Source organism: Pagrus pagrus (assembly GCF_965226575.1).
Source record: "Pagrus pagrus genome assembly, chromosome: 8".
NCBI classification, from domain to species: Eukaryota; Metazoa; Chordata; class Actinopteri; order Spariformes; family Sparidae; genus Pagrus; species Pagrus pagrus.
Window position 1 is genome coordinate 15,632,981 of NC_140192.1, and position 12,180 is coordinate 15,645,160.

A 12,180-nucleotide genomic window follows, 5' to 3' on the forward strand; every position below is an offset into this window, starting at 1 on the left:
AATTTTCTTTTCGAATTATCCTGAATATTTTTCAGTTTCTCATTTTCTTTGTTTATCAACGTTTGATTTTTTTCTAATTACTTTCTTTCACTGTGTTTCTCCACTCATATGTTACTGTCAACTTGTTTCCTCTCTGACCATCTTTTCTCCTCCTCCCACAGATCAACATCATGCAGAGTGAGACGGTGCAGGATGTTGTACTGCTGGAGCCTCGTTGGCTCTGCAGCAATGTCCTCGGAAAGCTGCTCTCCGTGGAGACGCCGAAGGCCATCCACCACTACAGGGGGCGCTACAGGACGGAGGAGGTGCAGGCTCTGGCTCCTGAAAGCGACGTGGACGAGCTGCTGCAGATCCTGGATGCCATGGACGTCTGTGCACGTGATGCCACCAACCCCTCCATGGTGGATGTTCCTGCCCTCATCAAGACAAACGGCCTCCACCGCTCCTGGACCGAGGAGGAGGAAGAGGAGTCGCTGCTCTACGGCGGGGTACGACTTGTCCCTGCGGAGCACCTTACCCCCTTCCCCTGTGGCCTGTTTCACAAACTTCAAGTGAACCTGTGTCGCTGGAGCCACCAGCACAAGCCCGAGGAGGAGAATGGGGATGATTTTGATGGAGATATCCACCTGTGGACCAACGGAGCCAAGGTGAGCCAGGCAGGAGTGGAGGCCATGATCCTGCTGGTCAACCACGGCCAGGGGGTGGAGATTCAGGTGCGTGGTCAAGACTCAGAACGGGCCAAGTGCTACACCCTGTTGGACACCGTCTGTAGTATAACAGAGAACCTGCTGGCCTCCACACTCCCCGGACTGCTCACAGCCAAATATTACTTGAGTCCTCAGCAGCTGCGGGAACACCACGCCCCCATCATGATCTACCAACCTAAAGATTTCTTCCGGGCCCAAGTCCAGCGGGAATCCTCGCTCACTAATACCATGGGCGGCTACCGAGAGAGCTTCAGCAGCATTCTTTCTTTCGGCTGCGCTGAAGTTTACCAGCAGGGGACTCTGGGGAAAGACATCCACATATCAGACGTCCCCCTGCTGGCTCGCAGGAAGCTCTGCCGCATGCTGGACCCCCCTGACGCTCTGGGGAAAGACTGGTGCCTACTAGCCATGAACCTCGGCCTCACGGAACTGGTGGCAAAACACAGCAACGGGACTCCCAACGGCACACCTCAGCTGAACTTGGACCCGGACTCGCAGCAGGCCGCGCTGCAGCCCAGCCCGACAGCGGCGCTGCTGCAGGAGTGGAGCGGGCGAGCAGACAGCACGGTGGGTGTGCTGATGGCCAAACTGAGGGAGCTCGGCCGCCGAGATGCCGCCGACTTCCTGCTCAAAGCTTCTCCTGTTTTCAGGGTCAACATGGAAGCGCTGGTAGGGGCTGCCAACGGCTACCCCCCCACCTGCAACGGCGGCACATCGTACAACTCCATCAGCTCCGTCATATCCCGCTGAACAGAACAGGGTCGACTTTCGGTCCTTGCCAAACGTCACATAGATGTGACATTTCCCCTGAAACAGGACAGTCACAGACTTGTGTGTGAATGAACATGAAGTGCAATCGTTACAAGTCCAGCTGCTCGTTCCTCAACCTCTCCATTAAGTTGGCGTATGAACCAGATGTTGTGTTTGTGCTCTCCACACCTGTTCAGCTGAGCTTTCCCTCCACGATGAATGTTGTGAAAGCGCCGCTTGTCCTGAGCTCCAAAGAGGAATCCAGTGCTTTTTATTCTGTTCTTAATCTTGTTGTGCTGCTTTTTAAAATCCCTCCTAATCTACTGCAAGTCGCACTCATCTTACAGCTAAAAGACAGAAAGTACAGAAAAGATACATTTTTCAACTCTACATGAAGGAGTGGACGTGGTTAAAAAGATGGCTGCCTCATGATTGGACCTTTTTCTCACCCATCCTCAAGTGAAAAACTGAGGACTTAAATTTATCAGCGAACGTGTCAGAGGCGGCCATCTTTACTCACCCCATCCATCACGGTTATAATATTCTCTTCCCTCCTTGCTTCTGTTTTACTGATGTGACATTTGACCATTCAGCTTGATGTTTAATAAATTAAGAGCATTTTTCAGAGTGCCTTTGTGGCCTTCTACCTCCCTAAAGAGCACAAATGGTCTTGTTGTTATAAAAACAGTAGTTCTTTGCAACTGAAGAACTGTGCCTTGTTGACACTAGTAGTAAAATGATATTTCAATCAAGTCTATTGAGGAAAAGGCCATCATATGTGTTAGACAGGAAAAGGTCGATGAAAAAAAGAGCACGAAGAAGAAAAACTAAGGCTCGGCTCATGTAACAAGTTTTTAAAAATTAAATATTACTGGCAAATAAACAAACACAAAGATGAAACCAGAGATTTATTTTTCTGCTGTGTTGTTAAGTGAATCAGGAGATGAACCTGTTCGATATTCTCTCATATTAGAGTCAGTGTGGAGGCGATGTGATGCTCTGTGGAAGTCAAAGGAAACAGTCGTTCACATTTAATCTGTGTATTTGTTGGTTTATGCACATTTCTTCTTATTCGATCCAACAACAGAAATCTTGATTGCTTATTGATTTTTGGTGACACTTTATTTTACTGGTTTCCTAAGAAGTTTATTAGATAATATTGACTATAGCGAGACAACATCGTGGGACATTTAGTTACTTCTGTTGAGTCTGCTAAAATGTTAAGGACAAAATTAAAGTTGCACAAATCAATATTTTAGATTAGCAATGGATCCTGTGGTGATGTGTAATTTGAAAGGGTTAGAGTGAAGAATCACTTTTATTTTTAGCAAATAAAGATTGATGAACACGCTGTACTTAAGCTGCCATATCGACTTTATACAGCAGTGATAACGTGTTGGTTTCAGTTTGTTCTGCTGCCCCCTTAAAAATCCATTGATGCAGCTTTAATTAACTGGAAATGAACAAGTTTATTAGCTGTGTCCCAATTACAGACTACATTTTACACTATTTAGAGCTGCAGCTAATCTAGCAATTATGTTCTTGATCAATCATTGGTCTATACAATGTCAGTAAAAACGGACTTTTTGGTATTTTTTTGCGTACAAAACTTCAGAAATCAAGTGTACTAAATATTATGCTTAATTCTGTCACACTTCCACTGAAAGCCTACTGAAGATTAAATTGAAGTCTGGTAAAATGCCATAATCTTTAGCCTAATTTTTCTTATAATTATTACCAAATATGAGATTTCCATCCTTTCCATGATCCTCCTGAAGAGTTTACAGCTGTGTTTCCGTTCCTTTCTTGATCATTTTTATCCAACCGTGGGACCTGTAGAATAAAGTGTCACTAGAAATGTTTTCACTTATTAACTCATTTTCTATTCACACAAAGGGACCTTTAGCCATTTTAACAGAATTATGTTTTCCCAGTACAGTGTCTTATTGAAGGGTGTTAATCCTTTCAGCTCCTTATTTTCTGTAGAGGGTCACACGTACGTGATGTTGAAGGTCATCAGGGCAGACGAGGTGGAGCTTCTACTGCTGAGCTTCAGGGTCCAACTGTGACCCTCAAACTGTGCACACACTCACTGATTTCTTTGAATAGAAAGTGCCACCAAAAATTATTTAAAAAGTAACTTTAAATGTGTAGCTTTTTCTACTCAGCTAAAGGTTAATTATTGATATCCAGAGCCGTCAGTTAAAGCAAACACACCTGGCGCTGCACCCTTTCAACGCTTCCTCAACAGGTTTTCTGCATTAACGACCAGACGTCAACAATCGAGTTACCTTCCAGTGTCGGATTTTTACACGGTGGCAACGACGCCGCTTCTGTCGAGCTAAATTTGAGCTGCTGTCACTGTTGGCTGGCCACGCGTGGCTTCACATCTTCTTTCACTTTTTGTATTTTTATATCATGAAACCGCCGCTCAGCAGAAGCAGGGAAGAGGTGGCATGAAGTTAGTAGTGTTAGCTGAAAAAAGTCCAAAGGCTGCTGGTGGAAGAAATGTTCCAAGAAAAGCATTTTCACTTTGTGTAAGCTGGTACCTTATAATGTTTGCAAACCAGAAAACATTTTTCTTTTTCACTACATGTGTTGATGTTTGGAAAAGAGTCTTTGATCCCTATAAAGTTAGACTTTGTGGGTGTAAAGGGCCTTTTTCAGGACACAGTTTGGTAGAAAAAGATGAGCTCTGTGCCAGAGTGCAGTATTTCCTGTCTGCTTTACTTCCCCAGTGTTACCATCTGAGATAAAACTATTTCTAATACTCTACTTCTCTCGCTAGTTTTGTCTCAGGCTGAACTTGCCAATCGACGCAGCAGACTTCTAGCTGTGGTGTAAATACTCCTGTTGAGTCCTGTTTCCTCCACTTCATCCTCACTTTTCTGTTGGTTTTCCGCTCACTTAAAGCTTCCTTTATTTGCCCAAATGTTAAAAACTGTTGATTCCAACAAGGCAAAATGAATGTACTACACATCTTTCCTAAGAATATGGTTACAAGTAAAAAAAATAAATAAATAAAAAAAACAAAAACAAATCAAAGAAATGGTAATAAAAACATGATGAAATGAAATGTTTCCAAACTGGTCGGAAGCATCATTTTATTTTTCTTGCTTTATTGAAGCTTTTGTTGAGGTTGTGTAAAAGCATTGCCAATGTTGTGTGCCTACAACACGTTCAGTCATTCCTCTATTATCGCCTTGTACAGTACACACGCTGAGAAGTGATGTTGCAGAAAGGGAAGTGCATATTTTGTTTCTCTTGTTACAGAAGAAGAGGCACATTCGTTTTGTAAAAGCTGGGGATCCCTTATATTATTATCAAGTTCGTCTCCGTTCGGTGTCTTTTCTTCTGGAACGGTTCTGACTGCGACCGAAACAAGCGGATCTAAAGGTGTTCTCATAAATATTTTCTGTTTGATGAGGAAAGACGTACTCAATATTACTTTTGGGTGAATTTTTTCCCTCCGAGACTCCGGTCTACTCGCCACATTGCACAAGGTTTTGTTTTGTTTGTTGTCGCTATTTATGTTACGTTATTTTAGCATGTCTTGGAATGCCATGTTCTTAGTACTTCTGACACTTTATAGTGTAATACATTTTATAATAAATTCTTTACCTTATGTCACTGTCTTTGTCCTCATTGAAGACACAGGGATATTTTGGAGATCTTAAAGCGACCGTTCACCCTAACGTGAATGTTGAGTCATCATCTACTCACCCTCGTCATGCTGATGGAAAGTCATGTGAAGTGTCATAGTCCGCACGACACTTCTGGAGGTTCACAGCAAAGCAGCAATGCAACATTCTCCTGAACAACTGATGGAGACGAGAACTTGTATTAAAACATTACAAAAAAACATCCAGGGAAAGATCCAAGATTGATCTGAAAAGACAATAGTGCCGTCAAGCTCGTGCTACCACTTCAGAGGGCTACGTGCTAATGCTATTAGCTTAGGTGTGAAAAGAAAAACAGCATGGCCCATCTAGAAGTCTTTCAGTGCAAGAATATAGGATTATATACCAACACTGGTGAAAAAGTTCAACACAACATCAACACAGGTCATTATAAGCTCCTCTACTGTCGACCGCTACGGTTGTTTTTCTGATGAGGACAGGCTGAAAAAGTTACATAGTGCACCTTTTTAAAAAAAGGTTTAAAAAAAAAATAACATCTTTCAAATCATTTTGGGATCGCTGGACGGGCTCTGTGGAGCTATTTCATTTTTATTTTATTATATTTTATTGTCATTTCCCATCTACTTCAGCCGTTCAAGAGAATCTCCAGAAGCTCCAGAGATGTTGTGTGGACCATGAAACTTCACCCGACCTTCCAGCAGCATGGAGGTGGGTGGATAATGACTGAATGTTCATTTTTGGGTGAACGGTTTCTTTAAAGATTCCTGAGGCGGTGTAGTCACAGATAATCGTTATCGATTTTAGGAAATTGGTATAAACAAAGTACCAGCCTCATCAAGAGGAATGTCAGACTTGCATACATAAATATATTGATGATAATGTCCTGATATTATTAAAAAGATGACAAGAAAGTAATAAATCTACAGAAAATTGTAGAAACTACAGCATATATACTAAAACTACTGCTTACAGCACAAAAGAGGAAGAGGGTGTTGTTAACACGTATATGATAGGAGGAGGAGGAGGGTGAGGGGCAAGTACCAACGACCTGTCCTTGTTGGAGAGATGAGATCTGGGGAAATGTTGTCTACATTTTTTTTAAATCACCACAGTTATAAGCTATTAACGGTTATCATCGTGGACCGTGGTGTTACAGCTAATGTTGATCTGTTATTGCCTAAAAAAACTATAGTGTGCTACTGAATAAAAAAAGATTTCACATGATGCTGTTGATTCTTGTGCTTGTGTACAGGTGTGAATTATTGTCCCTTGTTCCCAGTGCGGTTTGTTATTTTTTATTATTTTATTTTATTTTATTTTTTTATTTTCGATAAATTAGTCTTTTAATTATCTTGAAACGGGATTGTGGAAACATACAAATGATTATTTTTAATCAATGAGGATTATGTCAATCTTGGGTTCAGTAATAGATCAAAATCCTTGAGTTTTCATTTTCTTGTTTTCTCATTTTTCAGATAACCCCTTTCAGAATTTTGGGAAGGGATTTACAAAACTAGCAATTTTAAAATTCATAGATATTCATATCTAAAATCATGTTGGAGAGAAAGTGGAAAAATAACGGCTGTTAATATGTTAATAGCTTTGCAGAGTTTTACTGGGAAAAACACACTTAATATTTAAAGTTTTGACACCAGAGTTCATTTAAAGGACGCTTATCAACACTTATCAAATATGAAATGTTTGGTAAATCAGGGTCAGACTGGTGTCTTCTGGGTGATTATTTGTCCTCTGCCAGATTCCCGGCTGTGTTATTCACACTTCTCTGGGTTCATTGTGGAGCTGCAGAGCTGCAGGAACACCGTCCCTCCACCCACGCAGTCACATGACCTCTCTTCTGCCTGAAGCACTCTGGGTTCGTCTTAACATGTCCCAACTTCTGCTGACGGTGTTGACTACCATTCAAAAATATTAACAGGGAAAAATTGATGGAGCAGAACTCGTGATGTTTGAACCACGTGAATCTGAATCCTACATACTTGTTTTGCACAACGGGATTTAAAAGTTAGATTTGTTTTTATATGTTTTTGGTTTTTAAGCATGATTCAAATTGGGTTAAACAGTTTGAATATACAGCATGTATGGGGTCTTCACCTTCACACTGACCTTTTGTTAATTCAGCATCTCTGTAATGTGGTTTCTCACCATTTGGAAAAATGTTTTTTAACAGAAATAAGTTCATAAACATACCTAAAATGAAGACAATAAACCTCAACTCACTTCTGAAAACAAGGCTATGAGAAGTACAAGTTTTCCCTGTAAGTTACATGAAACTTACACAGTCTCAGAAATTCAGTTTGCACAGTTTAAAAGCACATTTATAATCTCATTTTCAAGATGTGCCTCATAGTAATTACATTATAAGAAACATGCATTTTTAAACAGTTTAAGTAAGCATTGAGTTCATCTGTTGGAATATGTTCTGCCTACAATAATTACTCAAATAAACTACTCTCTGATGTAATGAGTTAGCAAGCTTGCTAAGATGCTAGCAGTAAATATCAAGGATATAAGCATAGAAACACTGATGCTAGCAAGCTAAAATAGCTACTAAATGCGTACTAAGAAGAACAATGTTGGCCTCCATGCTAACGGCTAACGCTATCTTTATATAGCCTATTACAATAATGGATTATCGTCAAGCGCCTGATGCTTTAACATGTAAACATTTAGTTAATGTGGTAGTTTAGGCAATGTGCTAAGCTAAAGTTAGCTTTTGTTAGCATTAGCAGTGCTTGGAACTGAATTCTAACAGATAGCAACTGACGCTAATGAGGTCCAACAAAGCCTGACGAGCTGAATCTAAGATTGTTGAGAAAACATCAAAAAAAGTAGTAGATGTTTGGAGCTTTCAGTCAAATCACATGGTCTTCATCAGCAGATTAAATTTTCCCATTTGTCGTGCAATTGTCGACATTTCCATTTTAGTTTCAGGGCTCACTTCTCATCCACAATGTCAGAATTTGAAGTTTAATGATTATGCTTTATTTTTACGCGGCAGCTGAGGATTTAATCCCACCACACTGTCCTTTGAGTGGCTGCTCGGGTAAATCTTATCACGTTATCTTCATTATCTCTTGCATCTGGGGCCACCTTCAGAACAAACTTAGAACTGACAGTCGTGTTTTCCTGTGTGTGAACAGTCGGCCTTGTTACATCCTCACAGGACTGTTAGCGCTTGTTGTTGCGTTTCCTAATCGAATACTTCCTGGATCAATAATGTTAAGAAACACTCAAGGCTGTAAACAACATGTAGGAGTGTCAGTTCTCGCATGTCTGTATACGTGTTCGTCACCTCAGGTCTGTTAACCTTTGTGTCTGGATGGGACGAGCAGACCAGCGGCTGATAACCGTCCTGTTGTGTTGGCCGAGATGCGTCCTAATCTGAGGAATGCATAAATGTTGATAATGGTTCACAGAGTACATTAACAGGCCTTTGACGACAGCCTGTTACTGTGAAATTAACTGAATATTCGTCACATTTACAGATTACAGAAATATGCTCTCAGAGGCTCTGGGTCTTTATTCTCCATGTTGTGGCCTTCAGTATACAGACATTTAAAGGAATAGTTGGACATTTTGAAACATAATCTTATTTGCTTTCTTGCTGAGAGTTATGGGAGGAGAAATAACACTCATATATTGAAGAAATATTCTAACAAAGTGAATACATTTACCCTAACCGTTCCCAAAATGTCAAACTTTTGCTTTTAAGTTAAATTTACGTAAAAGGAGACAATATATTCTGTTATTTGCATGTTATATTATGTTGCACAAAGTCATATATGAATACTTCCTTGACAGCGAGCAATATTTACTCAAATATGGAAAGCCAATAATATTGTTTTTAGATGGCTTTGGTAACCAACCACGCCTGCATGCTCATACAGGAAGTCGAGCATTGTCATGTGTCCCTGTGCTTGAGCAACACGATCCAGTCACACACGAGCCGCTGAGGCTGCAGTCTGCCTTCTGATTTCTGCAAATGCAGGAACATGATGTATTTGTAGCCTGCACTGCAGAGTACTCATGATGCCGTGTTAACTTCACCGTAGTGTTGCACCGAGGAAATGTAGGAACATCACTCATCCTGCAACATGTGACAACACAAAGACATGATGCATGGGCCAGATGTAGATGAATCACGTCACGCAACGTTAAGGATGAGGTTAATTATTTTACTTTTGCGAGCAGCCGGGGGTAGTTTATATTCTATATCTAACAGCCTACATGGGTGTTTGATTGTGCAGGCCTACTCATAACGCAAAACAGCTCCTTCTGTCGTCCATTTTTTTAGTTGATCATATCTGCGTATAATCTGAACCGGAAAATAAATTAAAGTTGCAGTCTGTAAGAACTGGCCACCTTTTGACTTAAACAAAACAGCTTATCATCAGATGCTATCTGTAGCAGACGTTAGCTAGTTAGTTCAGTTAACGGTGAAGCTAGTGGTCCCATTGGCCGACTCTGCATGGGCACAATAATCTCTTCCGGTACAACGTGGCTAGGGGCAAGCTAGTTAGTATGCTAACATCAGTAGATACCGCTGTAGCACGACACAAAGACGTCTTTGAAATAACATCAAAACTGTTATTTCTACGGAAGCCCTAAAGGGCCATGCATTCATACATTTTATTTCCTCCGTTTTCCCGTGATAACGAGTCAATTTCATTTGTTTTCTCCAGATCTCGAGTTATTATCTCGAAATAACAACTGCCGTTTTCCCAAGATAACGGGATAATTTTCTCGAGATAACGAAACTTTGTTTTCCTGGGATAACGATATAATTAATTTGAGATCTCGAGATAATGACTGTGATATGATAGGCCTGAGATTATGGAGACACCCGGGACTTCATAGCTGGTCAGCTATGTAGTTAACGACGACATCAGGCTCACTTAGATTGCACCACCAATGTAGCTGAAGCCTTGCTAACTGTCTTTTAAGATGACACACACTAATGTGTATATTATCTGTAATAGCAAGGCATAACGCTATTTCAGCCTGTGTCAGGCCTTGATTGAAAAGATATGTGACGCGGTGATCGATATGCTCTGACATTGCTACACTGAATGATATTTCCTGCAATGATTTAATATACTACACTATCGTTTTGTTTTCTCGAGATCTCAAATTAATTATATCATTATCTCGGGAAAACAAAGTTTCATTATCTCGATAAAAAAGAAAACGCAGTTGTTATTTCGAGATAACAACTCGAGATCTCGAGAATACAAATGAAATTGACTCGTTATCACGGGAAAACGGAGGAAATAAAATGCATGAATACATGGCCCTTTAGGGCTTCCGTATATTTCTTCATGTTGAGAATATTTGTTAATTTTTTAACGTTATAAAATTCTTACATATTGCACCTTTAAAGGACCATTATGTAGCTTTTCTCCCTAAAATAACAGCTTCAACATCATTTTGTTTTGTAACAGGGTGAACTGAGTCTGTCTCTATCACTTGTTTCTGCGCTATGTAACTAGAGGGGAGGATAACAGCGTTACAACACGTTTTCAACACATAACAATATGATGTAATGAGTTTTGTTTGTAGTTACCTAAATTTGCACTCAGACACTGTGGGGGGTGCCAAACTGCACAAAATGCCAATTTCTACATGATGTCGCTTTAAAGTGGTCAGATAAATACATTACAGTAAAAAGATATCCGTGGTATAAAGCAGCTGATGTAAATGAACTGAACTTCCCACACACAGCCAGTATCAGTGATCAGGTGCTCGTCTGTTGCAGAAACACTTCACCTTCAAATATTCAAGTGACATAAAGTAACTCAAACTTGAGGAATACTTGATTATATGTACACAGTTGACTTTTACACCACTGCTGTCAGACAAACAATATCACAAACTAAGCAGCGGCAGGAAGTCCAGACACAAATGTTTTTGTTCTAAATGCACAAACAACTCTGCCTGTGCAGAGTTTCACAGTCTTATCAATCACATGAGCATCGACCCTGATTAACTCAGACTTTGTGCAGGCTGTTCCAGGAAGTGCTGATGCATATTCATACCCTCCCACTGTTTTTTTATGTCAACAGTGGCTATATAGTATTATACATGTTTTATTTCCTTTATAGACATCTCCATTTGAAGATTGGACAGTGTAGACAATGTTCTGGCAATGTTCTCACTCCCTCTGTCTTGTCGTCTACATTTTGACATACATACATACATACAGGTTTAGCTTCAGTTTAGAGGTAAAATTGTGTTCACGCTGGAGATGAAGACTAACAAGCGGTTGACAAACTCGTTTCTAAAGCTTTGTGTCACTTATCATAATGTAGGCATATTGTAGTCTATGTATGTTGGAAAAATATAAATAAAACAAATATCAAGTTAAGAGTCAATTGGAGACAAAAAGATTTCCTAACACGAAATGTTACAGCACACAGAGGCTTTGGCTTACCGGGGCCATCCTGACCCTGTGCAGCCTCTGGACTTGTGCCCAGTAGGCCTGTTCAGTAAGCACATCCATCTAAAGCACCTGCAGCCACCCGTGGGCCCATAAACTGCGTATTGTTGATCTACAGTATCTTATGTTTGTTGTGTAAGGCTTCAGCACACCACAGTCCTTTAACGATTAGTTTTAATGTACACAAGAAACCAGGTCACTCTGAGAATTTAGGTTGGAAATCAGGCAACACGCTAACATGCCTTGCTGAACCAGGCTAACCTGAAGCTGCACATGCAAAATGGGGAGAGGTGGGAGGTAGAAAGCGACTTCTTTAGATCAGCCGAGGCTACTTTGTACGACTTATCTCCTTGGTGCATTTAATGGTCTTTCCTGTTATCTGTGCTGTCCCAGCAGGCAGTTCCAGGGGGGGTCACATCCTACCATAACAACAGCCCTGAGGGCTGATTTGACCACTAAAAATAGGTCCATCTTCACTCCACCTGTCTTTAAATCAGCTGAGCAGTATGTTTAAATCACTGTGAATATCTCAACGTGACTCTTTCACATGAAACAAGTGAGTTGAGTTCATCAAACGGGCCTTTTTGTGTGTTTTAGCCGCAACAATCCTGCAAAAAAAAACATC

At 40.7% G+C, this 12,180-nt stretch overlaps 1 protein-coding gene across 1 annotated transcript in view; it reads left to right on the forward strand.

Moving 5' to 3' along the window:
• Positions 1 to 5,082, forward strand: part of dapk1 (death-associated protein kinase 1) — a 75,367-nt gene extending 70,285 nt beyond the window's left edge. The window contains exon 26 of the mRNA XM_084360553.1: positions 162 to 5,082. Coding sequence (XP_084216679.1) covers positions 162 to 1,457 — 1,296 coding nt within the window. The 3' untranslated portion in view covers positions 1,458 to 5,082. The remainder of the gene's footprint in view (positions 1 to 161) is intronic.
• The last annotated feature ends 7,098 nt before the right edge of the window (positions 5,083 to 12,180 follow it).